The sequence below is a fragment of the Choloepus didactylus genome, chromosome 24, assembly GCF_015220235.1.
Source record: "Choloepus didactylus isolate mChoDid1 chromosome 24, mChoDid1.pri, whole genome shotgun sequence".
Classification (NCBI taxonomy): Eukaryota; Metazoa; Chordata; class Mammalia; order Pilosa; family Megalonychidae; genus Choloepus; species Choloepus didactylus.
This window is the reverse complement of record NC_051330.1, coordinates 11,417,192-11,432,381: the sequence shown is the minus strand read 5'-3', so window position 1 is coordinate 11,432,381 and position 15,190 is coordinate 11,417,192. Positions and strand designations below refer to the sequence as shown.

The window sequence follows — 15,190 nt, the reverse complement described above, 5'->3', positions numbered from 1 at the left end:
TTAGAATGCAATTAAATGGTGAGATATAAAACAAATATTTAGGCTTCTGGTTATGATGAAATAACAATGATAAACTCCGGAAAAAATTAAAAACAACCCTTTGAAGGCACTGCAGAGCACCTAAATGCAGGGAGAAACAGGAGAGCACTGAACCTTTGAAAGAAGGAAAACACACTGTGGGAGAGCCAGTTTTATCTAGCTTTTTTCCCTGAGGGAAGTCAAAGTCTAAGCACATGGCAAATAAAAGCCAAAAGAAAACCACAGAAAGATCTGAGAGGCTGGAGCTTAGGGCTGCCAGAGCAGCTAGAAGTTGAGGAGAGAAATCCTGGAGAGGAAGGAATCACAAAGGCAGAAATCCCTAAATCAACACAGATATTCCCCTCAAATTCTTGGTGACCCACGAATTGCACTTGAGTGTAGCACCTTCTCACATCAGGAAACAATAAAATCAGTGTTCACATCCTGCCAACTCGGAGGGGTTTGGTAAACATTACTGGTTTCCATTTAACTCTAGAATCAAAATGCATCAGGAATAAAGATCACCCTCCAGGACTAAGGTATTTCTAGCCCAAGGATCAAGGCCAAAACAGACACAGACTCACCCAAACAAAGGTTAACGTTAAATCTCAGATTAATTTAAATAAATTTAGAGGGATCTGTGGAAAATTTAACTGGCTGCTAGGAAAAAACCTTAATTCTCTTCAGAGAAAGATAACAGAATCAGTCTCTACAGCAGATTTGCCACAATGTGGTGGCTAAATCCAAAAGTACCAGACATGTAATGATACAGGAAAATGTGATTCATAGTTGAGAGAAAGTGAGTCAAAAAAATAGACCCATAGAGGACTAGATGGTAGAGACACAGACAAGGATTAAAAAATAACTGTTGATAGATATAGTAAAGAAGATTTAGGAAAATATGGATATAATGGGTGAGGAGATGGGACATTTCAGGAGAGACACGGAAGTTATAAAAATGAACCAAAGCAAAATCCTGCAATGAAAAGTGTAATAAATAAAATTTAAAACTTCTTTGGATGAGATTAACAACAGATTAGACATGATGGAAGAAAAGAGCAGTGAAATTGAAGACAAATCACCACAAATTATCCAATCTCAGGCACAGAGAAGCAACAAATTAAAAAAAAAAAAAAGAAAAGAAAAAAGGATATGTCCTGTAAGACAGTATTAAGAGGTCTAATACATGTGTAATTAGAGTCTCAGAAGACAGAGACTAGAGCAGAAAAAATATTTGAAAAAATAATGGTTGAAATTTTCCGAATTTCATTAAAATCAGAAGCCACTGAACCGAGAAACCTCAGAGAACCCCAAGCAAGATAAGTATGAAGAAAAACACACACACACTTAGGCGTATTATAGACAAAGTGTGGAAAACCAAAGGTATAGAAAAAATCTTAAAAGCAGCCAGAGTTAAAAACACATCAGAAGAAATACGTTAAGAACAGCAGCCCTTTGCTAATCAGGAGTAAAAAGAAAATGCAGGCCAGATGAAAACTGAGCAACATTTCTAAAATTCTGAGGAAAAACAAAAACCAAAAAAACACCTGTCAAATTATAATTCTAAATCCAGAGAAAATATCTTTGAAAAATGAAGCCAAAATAGAAGCATTTTCAGATAAATAAATGCTGAAAGAATCTGTTGTCAATATCCTTCAAGAAATGTTAAAGAAAATTCTTTGGGCTTAAGTAAAATGACACCAGATGGAAATTTGGATCTACCCAAAGTTATGATGGTAAATATATGGGTAAATATGAAAGACCATTTTTCTTTTCTTTTTAAGCTCTTTAATAATCAATGAAGTATTTAATTTAAAACATTAGCAACTATGGTTGGGTATATAAATATACGGGAGTATAATGTATTACAACAAAGCCTAAAGGATGAAAGGGGGTAGGCATAAATGAGATTATGAGATACAACAAAACATATAAACAGGTATAACAAGAAATGTCAATAGAGGATAGAGAACAGAATACTAAAAAAGTCAACTCAAAAGAAGATGGGAGAGGAAGGACAAACAAAAAGGGGTCAAAGAGAAAACAAGTAAGCTACTTCACATAAATCCAACCATAAATGTAATTGTATCAAATGCACAGACTGAACAGTCCATTACAAAACAGAAACTGCTTAATTATATTCTACTTATCAGAGGCACGCTTTAAATATAAAAGACAGTAAAAGAATGGAAAAGAATACTCCACACCCAAAGCATAAGCAATCTGTGGCTGTTTTAGACACAGAAAACTTTAAGGAAGGGAGTATTACCAGAAATAAAGAGGGTATGTTTCATATGCCTGAGGGCAAATTTATCAAGAAGATATAAGAAATCTAAATGTATATGCACTTAAAAACGAAGTTTCAAATACTTCGTTTTTAAGTGCATATACATTTAGATTTCTTATATCTTCTTGATAAATTTCATGAAGCAAAATTGACAAAAATATAAAAATATAAACTGTACCTCCAGTTAGAAATGGGAAAAAAATTAAATTCACAAGTGATAAATCTCTAAAATACCTGGTATAATTTTTATCAAGAAAGCTTTAGGGACTAAGTAAACAATATAAAATTTAATTAAAAAAGTCAGGTGGGGTTTTTGAATAAGAAGACAATGTACTTTCATCTTCAAGTGAATAAATAAATGTAACATAACTGTAATTAGAATGCCACTGTAAATATTTTAAATTGAAAAACAAAACAAATAAAACAACCTGTTAGCTGAATGCTGTTTTTCTTAAGTATTCATGAAGGGAGTGAAGTGTCATGATGCCTGTAATTTACTTTGAAATTGTCCAGCAAAATAATAAAAATAAAAAGGTAAAGTAAATACAGTAAATTATTAATAGTTCTTGAATGTGGGTGGTGGGTGTGGCTGTACATTTGGGTATAATTTCTACTTTTCTGTAAGTTTGAAATTTTTCTCATAAAAAATACAAAAACTTACTAAATAATAACTTTCATGAAATTTTTGAAAAGTAAAATGGAAGGTGAGGATTAAGTATGCATGATAAATTTCAACATAGTTAAAGTAAACAAAACAGTAAGGTCTCATTTGAAGATTAGATAATTAGCAATTAAATGGCTTAAAGGATCTGAAGTTAACATAGAAATTTAATAAATTCAATTCAGTGGAAAAAAATGGATTATTCATTAAATGGTATTGTTATAACCCATCAGGAAGAAATAAACTTATATTCACAATTCACAATATAATTCCAGAAGGATTAAGACGCAAACATAAAAATTAAAACGATAAAAAATATTTAAAGAAAATTTAAAACAAAATTTATTTAACTGTGGGGATGGGAGAAGCCTTCTTAAGAAAGACAGGAAACCTAGATTTGATAAAAACAAATGACAGATTTGACCTCATGAAATTAAATTGTGTTTAAAAGAAAAATTGAATAAAATTTTTGAAAATCACCTACAGAAAATATTTGTAACACATACCAGAGAAAATTTTAACATCCCTAACTAAAATGAGAATGCAAACTAATGCATAAAAAGTAAATGACTCAACAGAAAATAAACAGTTATTAATAGAGAAATAGACACAAAAATAATATGTATTCAAGAAACTTGATACTATTTACATGATTCCTATTTATAACCTAAAAGAAATTTAGGGACATAGGTTTCAGAAAGCAAAATGATACTTAATCCAGGCTATACTTCCCTTATTTTATTATTGCAATTAAAAAAAGATATCTGTGAACAAACAGCAGTTTCTATAGCTCTTAGTACAAACAACTGCGTGTAAAACCTGTTGGAGGCACAGAAACGTTAACTATTGTAAATCATCCATATTTGAGTGAGGTAGAAACTAGCCCCTTCCAGGATCCTGGGAGGGATCTTTGCGACATGTTCCTATGGGAAAGTAAGATGTCTTTGTATTGTTTCTCTAAGAGAAAGCTCTCCAATTTGTGTTAAGTTTCAAGTTCCACAAAATCTGGATCTGTTGAATCACACACTGTTGCTTAATCAAAGGCATGGGCATAATTATAAAAAAAATGATAGTTATTCTTGAAGACATACATGTTATTATATATCTATATTCATTTGTAAAACTAATTTCTTGTGTTTGGGGTATGCAAGTGATTTGCTTCTAAGAACCTGAAAATGAGGAAAACAGAGATTGTCTAATTGAATGAAACATCAAGATCAGTGCTTAAAAGATTCTAGAGGAGCTATGCAAAGCACCTGAACAGAGAATAGCTCCAAGTTCAGCAAGAATGGCATAGACCTATGAATGTTCAAAAACATACAGAGAAAGAAAGAAGGCATTACTTAAGGTGGAGTTAGGCATGGAAACAGCTGAAAGGAAGTCAGAGCAACAGACACTGGTGGCAACCACTTCCACAGTGGTCAATGCTCTTCGACTTAGATCAAATATACAGATGGATGCACGAGTTCATAATGAACAGACCTGACATGGTTTTGAATCCACTAGCAAGACATCCCTTCTGAGAAGAGAGAGCATCAGACTAACTTTCTGCCTGAGGCCATTAGAACATCAGTTCACCATGATTCCCCTCGTTTGGATTCCACATCCCTGAATCAACCTTTGATTGCAACTTGTCTCCTTCCTAAATGATTCTGGTCACAAAGAATGACGATATTCCGATCCTTGTGACTGGAATACACATTGTAGGTAAATAAAAATGGAATTTTGGATTTACGGATCAATCACAGGAGCTTGGTTCATCACGTTTCTGAAAAATAAGCCCATTTTTCTTTTCTCAGCAAATCAGGCTTTTGAGTCTATAAGGCCCATAGCCAACTCCTGGACTACAATATATTCAGCAAAGGAACCCCTGGGAAACAACCTGCCATCCTCTTCCTTTAGTGTCCATTCCTGCAGGGCTAGTGTAAATTCTAATTCACATTTAAATTATTTTCATAACCCACTGTCAGCAATCTTATTAAGAAATGAAATACTCAAAGTAAGTATAGATAAAATGCACATAAAACAAACAAAAAACTATATAAAAGTTTTTTGCATTTCTTCTTTCAGATATCAATTTATGACAAATTATATTTCCGGATATAAACATATTTATTCCATATAACAATTCCTGAACTTCTAAACATTTAAAAATTGTTTTTACCTATGCGACTGATTATTAAGGTTTAGCGATCCAGTCTGGTACATCTCTTCCAACTGTTTCCTGTTTCCAAAGTACAAAGCGAGGTCGGTGGCAATGATGGCTTTGCGGATGATCTCAAGCACCTGTTCGTATTCGCTGGAGCTCAGGGTGGAGAAGATATTGTGCCCTTCCAACTATGGAAAAAATACAAATAAAAACCACCAATAAAAAGCACAGGCTCTAACCTTATGACATTCTCAGTTATATGTGAAACAATTGTCAATGCCACTTGGCATACTAATGACAGTTTTGGGGGGAACAAAAAATGGCTGGAAAAACTGTGATGAAATTAGCGCTTGGGTTTCTCTTCTGATAAGCTACAACAACAAAGATGCTAACCCTTAAATGCACTATTTTAACTACAGTGAAAATCATTAGCTACCACAAACCCCAGAGATTTAAGTATACCTAGTTTTCAGATACTTCTGGTAATTAAAGGACCAGAAAATGTAAAATGTTTAGGTTACAGACTTTTCCTCTTCAACTGATTAAAAACTTTAGGAGTTTTCATATTATATTGGAAATGAGTGGGCTGAAAAGGCCATTTATATCCTTATCCTCCACTTCAGGTTCTACTGGGCCACATCAAGCTTAATGAATAATATTCTATGTTTTATCCAACCTAGAGGAGAATGTTCCATAACCACAATATGAAATATATTCAGGCACATTAAAAACTCTCCCTACAGGAAAGAATCATTTTTACATAAAACACAAATCACTGATGGTGCAAAAACTATAGGGTCATCTCTTCTTCTGGCCTCATGGGATACGGGCAATAGCAAATCACCACCCTAAACAAGACCAAAACATCGGTAATTTGGTTCTATTATCTCAGAATATAGAATTATTCTTCTGTATATGAATCTTTGAAAAGATTCTTCTGAGAAATTTAAAGTTTTTAGTAACTGAGATAAAATGGGTCTTTTTGTTCAAACTAAAAAGCTTGAGATAATTAAGATGCATTGAATTTGTGGATCTGCCAAATTACTTTTTAATGATTCCATCATTAGTCCACATATTTCTACTGTAAATTGATTTCATTTGTCTTAATGTACACTTATTGATTTGTAAAATACATTAAAAACTTTAAATTATATATATTTCTTTACAAATTGAGACATTTCTCTAAGACATTGCCTAATTTAAATTATTCTGAAATAAGGCTGTCCTTGCACCATTTGTTTTTAATCATCAGAATACTTCTATATTATTTATTCTTAAGGCCTTATAAATATTTAAATTACCCATGATAAAATGCAGCAAATGGAGCTACTTCTAGCTGGTTATTTTCATGACAGTAATAATAGTAAGGCTTTACATCTGAGGAATGCTCTATAGTTGACAAAGCACTTTCAAACACAATTTCACTTTCAAATTGTAAAATTTAAATAGGTCATTGATATCTATCAGAAATCAAGTATCTGCTGAAACATTAACAAGACTTTTCTTTGTTTGCAAGAAAGTGCAGTTCTTATAAAAACTTGTAATTTTTAGTAACAAGCATGCAATCTTATTTAAAGCAGCTTTCATGAATATAAGTAGGGGCAAAGAGGCAGAAGTGATAATGATGGATTTCAGCTCAACACAAGGAGGAATTATCCAACTGTTCAAAGAGGTCAAATATGGAATATCCTTCTTCTGAGATGCTTTGGGTTGAAATGTTCCAGCACAAGTTGGTTGGTAATTGATGGGGACACGGGGGCAGATTCAAGCATTGGAAACATGGTTGAACTTCAACACCTTGCAAACTCCTTCCAAACTCAACTCTCCACGATTTTGTGTTATAAGAAGGAAATCTTTACTCTGATTACTGCTAAGAAATCTGCTTTGTTTTTATTTATCAGAATTCAAATGAAACAGCTGACCTTTGCTTCAACACTCAGTCTTTGTGACCCGTGCCTCTAACCTCATAAACATGTTTCACATTAGACCACGTTCAGTTTGCTCATATCGGCTCATGCCCACATCTGCCATAGGCGTCTTTAAGAGGAATCACATCAAATAAGTTTTTATACACTTTATTCTATTACCAATGCTTAGCACCATAATCCTTGAATAAAAGTATTCCAGCATGCTCTTGAAGTTTTTTTTTGTTTGTTTGTTTTAATCTCTCTAAAATAGGGACTTCTTAAGTGGGTTCTAGAAATTATTTCTCTAGGGGGATTAAAGAGTTATGAACTCCCTGCAAATAGATATAAAAAATTGAGTGTGCCACCCATGTTTTCATCAGGGCCTCAAAAGTGCCCATGATCTAATACAAATTAAAACCAGTTTTAAGGGATCTATGTTTTTCTGCTGGGTACTTCAGATTCATTGTTTCTTTTGTTACTTTTCAACCAAAAAAGGCAACCAGGCTGCAGAAGTTCAGTGGCGGGCCTTTACAATGAAAAGTTATTACCAGGAATCTTGTACTGTGACCTTAAATATTTCGCAAGAGTAAAGGGAATAAATGAATAAACAAACAAACAAGCAAACAGTAAATGGTCCCCTGCCTTCAAGAGAATCTAGGATATATTTTGCTCCTGGCAAAAAAAAAAAAAAAAAAAAGAAAAGAAAAGAAAGAAGATACAAGCAAATAAACACACCAGATAAAACAGCTTAAAATCCTTTTAAAGGCCCATTTTCACATTAGTTGACAACTAATAAAACCTCATAAGGTCATATAATACTTGTACGTACCAACTGACAAGTTTATTATAGTTGATGGCCCAAGTTACACAGTTTGAAGTCGATCTTGTTTCACATGAATCAAGTATGAAATAGCCTGCATTTTATACTCAGAAGTGTTTCTAAAATCCTAAAATGGGTGACAAAAAACTCTGATGTCTATGAAAGAATACACGTAGGCTCTGTTTGCAAAAACTCTAAGTAGCTGAGATGCTTGATGCTAATAAACCATTGGGAGACACAGAATGTAAACAATGCTGAAACTGGATCAGATGCTGAAAGACTACTCAGGGACTCACTCTGAATGGATGACCCTTAGGCTCCTTTTAGCTCTTAATCATGTTCAGTTCCATGGTTTCTTAGCATCCCAATTCACTGCTGGAGTATTAAGAAGCCACTTCCTCACTGGCACAGCCTTGACTTTCTCTTCACAAAATAAAGAATACATGTCTCCATTTATTTAGCAGACATTTAGCGTGTGGTGCTCCACTTTGTTTAAGGACATTCATTGATAGTTTAGTACCTACTACTTCTGAGGCCCTAAACAATGTAAGTTTTTTTTTTTTTAAGGAGTTCATCGTTTGGTGGGAGAGACAGGCCTAGACACACAATTAAAATAGAGGGTATTAGGCTCTGTGACTGAGTTAATTAAGTAAAGGATTGTGAGAGCACAGGAGAGGTTTTTTCTTGTTGAGGAAATGGATTCTAAGGGACAAGTGGAAGGTAGCAAGTGAAGAAGTAGGAAGGGCAGTCTACACAGGAGGAGATGACACCACAGAAACCATGGTGGTTGGGTGGGAGCTGCAAAAATTTCAGTATGGCTGAAGCAAATTGTTCAAATAGGGAAATGAAGAGAATCAAAATTAAAGAGTTAAAAAGGGGGGGGGCGGCTTTCATACAGAATGGAAATATTATTTTGAAGGTGATTAAGATTCTGTTTTACAACAATCACTCTGCCAACAGTGTGGATTGGAGTTAGGTCAGAATGGAGGCAGAAAGACAGACTGCCCAATCTTTACTCAGTAAGTTTTAAAAATGTTATTATTAGCCCTAAATAATTCCCCAAATCTCTGTAAATGAGATTCTCATGGAAGGTTGAAAGCTCAGGTTTCCATACCTGCATGCCAACCAATCCAGACCTCCCTTCCCACTAATCCTGTCCCTCACTGGGTTGTGAGTCACTTCTACAGGAAGCCACAGGTATGGACTGATCCCTCCAGTGCTTTGGTATGGGAGAAGTCAATGGAACTAATTGCTTCAAGCATTCACAACAGCAATACCTTCAAAAGATATAAAATACTTATTTTGAAAGCTAGTCCTCTAGTGCATCAAACCACATACTAGGAAGCATTATAATATTGCCATTAAGAGGACAGATTTTGGAGTTAAATAGTTTTAGTTTTTAATCCCATTCTGCCACTTACTAGTTGTGTGTCAACAGACCAGCTACTTAACCTTTTTGATGCACATTATTCTCATCTGTAAAATGAGAATAAATAACAGTACTTATCTCATAGGTTTCTATAAGAGTTAAATGTATTGATATGTACAAAATACTTAAGTTTAGGGCTCATTGTAAGCACTCAATAAATTATAAAATGATTATTATTGTTATGATGATGATGGTGGTGGTGATGGTGGTGGTGGTGGTGATAGTGATGGTAAAATCTACCAGACTAACTTCTTGGGTCAGACTTAAGCGAGAGAGAGAAGGAAAAATCAACAAAATGAATGAATACACTGATCAAACACCACTTCATTCAGAATACATTTGTAGAAAAGAATAGATTTAAACTGACTTCTGTGTCGTAAATTTTAAAGTATTAGTAAAGATAGTGTTGAATATAATTATACCAATTTTGCTATAATTGTGATGGAGCACAGTAATTTCAACCTAGTACAGACAAATTGGGAGAACTCTTTATATGAGTCAGAAAAAATGCTGTTGCTATAAAAATCAGTGAAAAGTCATGTGATCCCAAGATGTCTGGTGAAAAGATAACTTTCTGAAATCTGATTCTATCTCATAAATAACAAGATAATTCAAGATTACTGGAATAATGAGAAATTTTTCTTGGTAATGAGAATAATCATTCCTAATTGTTCTGTCTTCTAAAGTTTTGACTTTTGATTACTTAACATGGAGTATACACAGAAGGCAAAAACCAGAAAAAGGATAGCTTCACTATTCAAAATAATCATTAACATCTCATTAGGAAAGAGAATAAATGGATTTAATATTCCAATATTAATGGTTATATCACAATTACTGAAAAAATCAAGGTCAGTTTTTAGGTTAGAAAACAGGGCTCACCTACTTTCTTGGATGTCAATGTCTATAAAAAATAATCTACTTTACCTGAGGGCATTTCACTTACCTTCCACTACAAAGACCTCTAACCCTTTCTTTCCCCTAAATAAAACTTGCAGTTTCCTATCTCCCAACTTTTCATGCGCGGTTCTCTACTGAATTCTTTCTTACCCATATTTCTTATTCCAGTTCCCAGCTCTGCCCTTATCAAACATCATAAAGTGAGCATCTGCCAATGGCAGACTCTGAGATGGGTCTGCAGATCCAGAAATGAATAGATGCGGTGACCGTCCTCATTGGGCTTCTAATTCAGAGCAGGTGGAAGGCTCACAAGCAGAGACCTTCAATACCATGTGAAAAAAATCAAAGATACGTGTATGCTTGACGTACTCAGAGGTCATGGAAAAGGGGCTCACTGCTGTGCCCGGCTGTGAGGAGGCCCTAAAATAATTTTCCTAGAGGAGGAACCCTCAAGCTGAGCCTTAAAGATAAGGAGAAATTGACCACTAAAAGGGGACTGGGGGAATGACAAGTAGAGGGAATCTAAACAATGCCATGGAGATAACAGTCTGGATCAACAAGTATAGCGGTGATCTAGTTATGAAACAGGCAGAAGCCATTCATAAAAGACTTGTATACCAGTTAAGAAATTGGGAGTTTATTCTTGAGGCCACAGAGAACCGCTGATGGCTTTTAAACAGGAGAACAGCAGAGTCCAACATACGTCTGGAGAAAGGATGATCAACTGGGGGAAGGCAAGGGGGAGGCAGTAAAAACAGGGAAAATGTGATGAAGGTCTAATTCGGGATGTAAAATATGGAAGGTGTTTGACAGTTATGTAGGAGACAGTAGTGGTCAGAAGGGCCAGTTTAGCACTTACAGTGACTTCAATTTTCAATTTTCTCTCTCCTAAACATTCATCATGGCCTATGCATAGCAATGGACCCCAATCACTAGGAAAAATCCTGATGCTCAGTGCTAAGACATAATGAGGAACTCAGCAAAAGATAAGAATGGGAATTCCTTGTTTCTCTAGATGCTCTTATGGTTTTCCTAACTTTACTCACGACTCCAGGACTTCTCATTACCCAGTCAACAAGGAGAGCCCGCTGCATCCTTATCACTGTTTTGAAGTCAAGGCAAGCTTTGACCAGAATATTTTTCCTGCTTTGTTGTACTATGAATGTTTACATGTGTTTGTGTGTGTTAGACTGAAGGTTAGTTTCATACACACACACACATACATACACAAATATATATATTCTCTCTACTTTGATGTTCCTGGTGGTTAATCAGTAGTGAACTTGTCCATCCCTCTTTTGATTGCCTACATGATCCAATGGTTAACAACAGTGGCAGCCAAAGGGAAAATTAGCACTCAGGTCAATAATATGCAGACACACACACACACACACACACACACACAAATACACAACTTTGAAAAGGCTTCACTGGGGAACTATTCCCAACCCACGTATGCTGAATTTCTATCTTTTATCTGGCTCTGTTGCCAGAGAAGGGATCGGTGCAGTTCTACAATCATCTGTGCAGCAACGGAGATAAAGCATATCTGGAGAGATCAGGGAAGCAGTATGAAAAGTCTTTCAATACAGGGAATACTGTGGCTAGCCAGAGACATTCTTGATGCAATATATAGTTCTGTCTCATATTTTAATGACTGGATGTTAGAATTTGACTGTTATCAAAGGTTGATCATGTTTGGCAATGTCTTTCTGATGAGATATAAAATTGGCAGGTGAATGCACAAGGTGGGTGGGGCAATGGGAGAAGGAACAGAAGCCTCTCAGGTCTCCAGGCCTTATGACTGGGTGGATGGGGTGGACATCATGGGAGACATAAAACAGAGAAGGGACAGAAGGTGTGAAGGGGAAAGATGATCAGCAGAACTTGGGACATATGGAATCCCAAGTTCAAGTAGACAGAAAGAGTAAGCACTAGCCTGAAATAAAGGTTTGAGGGCCTGTAGTGTATGAATGTCAGTTAAAACCTTCAGAGTGGACCACAGGCTCAGCACGAAGAGTGGTGGGGGAGAGAACCCTGGGAGATACATTCTTCACTCCCGAATGCAAGCTGCATGGGGACCAGGGCTTTTGTCTGTTTTGTTCATTGCTAGATTCCCCAGGGCCTAAAACTAAAGTCTTGGCCAGTAGGAGGTGCTCAATAAGTGTTTATTAAATTGAACTGAATTTTAAGGGCCACTCAGATGAATTTGGGAAAAAAGAGAGAAGTGTCACGAGGATAGGGTGTAAAATAAGCCAAAGGCATAGAAATTTTCAGAAAGGAATGAAACTTTTCCTGAATCCTCCTGCTCATGGGGATGAGGCCCAATCCATTTACGGCCTGGATATTTCTCCACGTCGTAGTTCCTGTGGGAGGTTTTTGGTTAATCCAGTATCTAAATGCTTTTCAATTGAATCCACGGCAATGCCCCAGTTCTTCTTCCCAGTGTCCTATTATTGTAATCCATTTAATACCTTATCTTCTCTAAAGATGCATTTGTCATTATCACCTTGCTAGGGACTGAAATCCTATCTCTAATACTTTGACTCTAAGAAACAACTAATTAAAAGTTCTCCAACAACTTTGTGAATGCCAACAAGCTTGCCCATCTGAACTTAATTTACTGCCTGGAGTTTTCTGTTACTATGTTCTCATAGTAGGATCTACTATGTTCTCATTCTAGGAACTCTGGAAATCTGAAATCCCCATGACGCTGGTGGCCTAAAATAAGGAAAACCATCCAGAACCTTTATTGTTGGTGACAGCAACACGGAAAAGCCTTCCTAGCACTCGGGTAGATCTAGGCCATCTCCATTCCCATCTGCTTTCTGATAGTTGCCACGTTACATAGATTATTTTTTATTCCACTCAACAGCAACACCCATTGCAATTCCTGTCTACTTCACAACTGACTCTCTTATATTTAAAATATTTTTTTCCAAAAAAGCTTTATAAAGGCTTTGCATGTTTAACTGCGAGAGTTGTCATAGTCAAATATATGAATTCATTTAGGATATGAGATGCAATTCAGTGAGTACTAATTATTACCAAATGAAGGCATCCTGATGCGATTTCTGGCATTTATCTTTTTTCCAGTAAAAATAAATAGCCTCAAATGATAAGAAGTCAAAATAGACTTAAACTGCTATGAGGTTCTGCAATGATTGTTGTTCTACAAAAAGCATGATGTAGTGGGTGAGTGTGTGTGTGTGTGTATGTGTGTGTGTGTGTGTGTGTATCTCTATCCATTACATAGATCCATTAAAAAAAGGATATATGTAAGCCAAGGGAAAATTAGGAATGGTTATTACAAATTAATTTTAGGGTCAGAATTAGCATTGTTAGCAAGTAGAACATTCAGCTACCTAATGGATATTGCTTGGAAATGACTAAAATAGTCACATAGCTAAAATAACTCCCAGATTTCCTTAGCAGGTTCAAACCTGAAATTCCCATCATTAAATCTCCACTTTGAATCAAGGCCTTAGTTATTCCTGTCTATATTAACAAACAACTCTGAAATCTTGCACAATAGCACTTGCACCTCGGTAAGTTTATCATTTACCTTCTCAGTCAGAAAAGTCGTGAGGAAATGGGACCTGGACAGTTGAATTTTTCTGGAGTTTTGAAAAGTCTGAGCATGCAGTATGTGGTGGATTTGAGCTATGTACCCTGGAAAACATGTTCTTAAATTTAATCCATTTCCATGGGTGTGAACTGTTGTAAACAGGACCTACGGATGAAGTTATTTCAGTGAAGGTATGACCCAACTGACTCAGGGTGGGTCTCACATCTTATTACTGAAGGCCTAATAGGGAAAGCCACAGAGAGAGAGAGAAAGCCACACAAAGAGAGCAGCTAGAAGCTGACAGTCAGTGGAACCTGGAAGAGAGGGGAGAAGCCAGGAGAGGCCGCTATGTACACTGCCATGCGACAGAAAAATCAGTGAGTCAAGGATCACTGGCAGCCAGCCCCAGAATGCCAGTCTTCTGGGAGAAAACATCGCCTTGATGACACCTTGATTTTGGACTTCTAGTGGCCTCTAAACTGAGAGTCAATAAATTCCCATTATTTAAGGAAACCCAATGCATGGGATTTGCTTTGGCAGCTCGGAAATTAAAACACATACTAACAATCACGTGGACAGTTAGACCAAATGAGGGGTCACTAGGAAATGCCTTTGGGAAGCCAAGGGTCACAAACCCTGGCTGTTCCAAGGTAGGACTGGGTAAAAGAGGAGACAGCACCAAGTGGCAAAACTTCTCTGCTTCACAATATGCCAATAGCGGGCACTGCTTAAGTCTCTACCAGGGTTTTGTTATGGCAGTTTTGAGAAATCAACATCTTTCCCTTACATAATCAGAAGACCTAATGAAGGTTTCTTTACCTACATGAGGTTTTGACACTAAAAGGAAGACCCAGGGTCTGCAATTCTTAATTCAAATATGAATCATATCCTTTAAACAACTATGAGAGCAGTCAAACCATCACGATGTAATAATTACCTTGCTAGCATAAATTTGAGGGGAAAGGTTTAAAGTAATGAAGGAGTACATATATAACATATTGAAGTGAGATCTGTTACTGTCCAGATCAATCACCAAAAGCCTCTAACAGCAATGAAATACAATACAAAAGACAGAAAGGAAAACTAGAAGGACTTCAAAGCACTTAAAACCTTGAATTTGCCTAACTTCTAAGATTCACTGTTTGATACACTCTGATTCAAGAATATAATAATCCATATTATTAAATTAAACTATTTGAAACAAACTTTGGGTATCCTGTACTTATTGATATAATACCTAAAATTCTAACATGACTGCAAAATACATATATTCAAAATCTTCATAAAGCATTCTTTATCCACAAAACCACTATTATTTAATAGTGACCAAATGCAAGGCTCTACAATAAAACTTAGTGATTGTTTGTAAAGTAAGCCATCATGATTTTCCTCTTTCACTTATAAAGCATTAACGTCTCCTAAAAAAATCACCATGACAACGGCAAGGATGG

General features: G+C 35.9%; 1 protein-coding gene across 4 annotated transcripts in view; it reads right to left on the bottom strand.

The window, feature by feature from the left end:
• The window catches only part of PDE10A (phosphodiesterase 10A), a 786,289-nt gene that overhangs the window by 39,551 nt on the left and 731,548 nt on the right, over nt 1-15,190 (bottom strand). For all 4 annotated transcript variants that reach the window (XM_037817809.1, XM_037817810.1, XM_037817807.1 and 1 more), the window contains one exon: nt 5,131-5,303. In XM_037817809.1, coding sequence (XP_037673737.1) covers nt 5,131-5,303 — 173 coding nt within the window. The remainder of the gene's footprint in view (nt 1-5,130; nt 5,304-15,190) is intronic.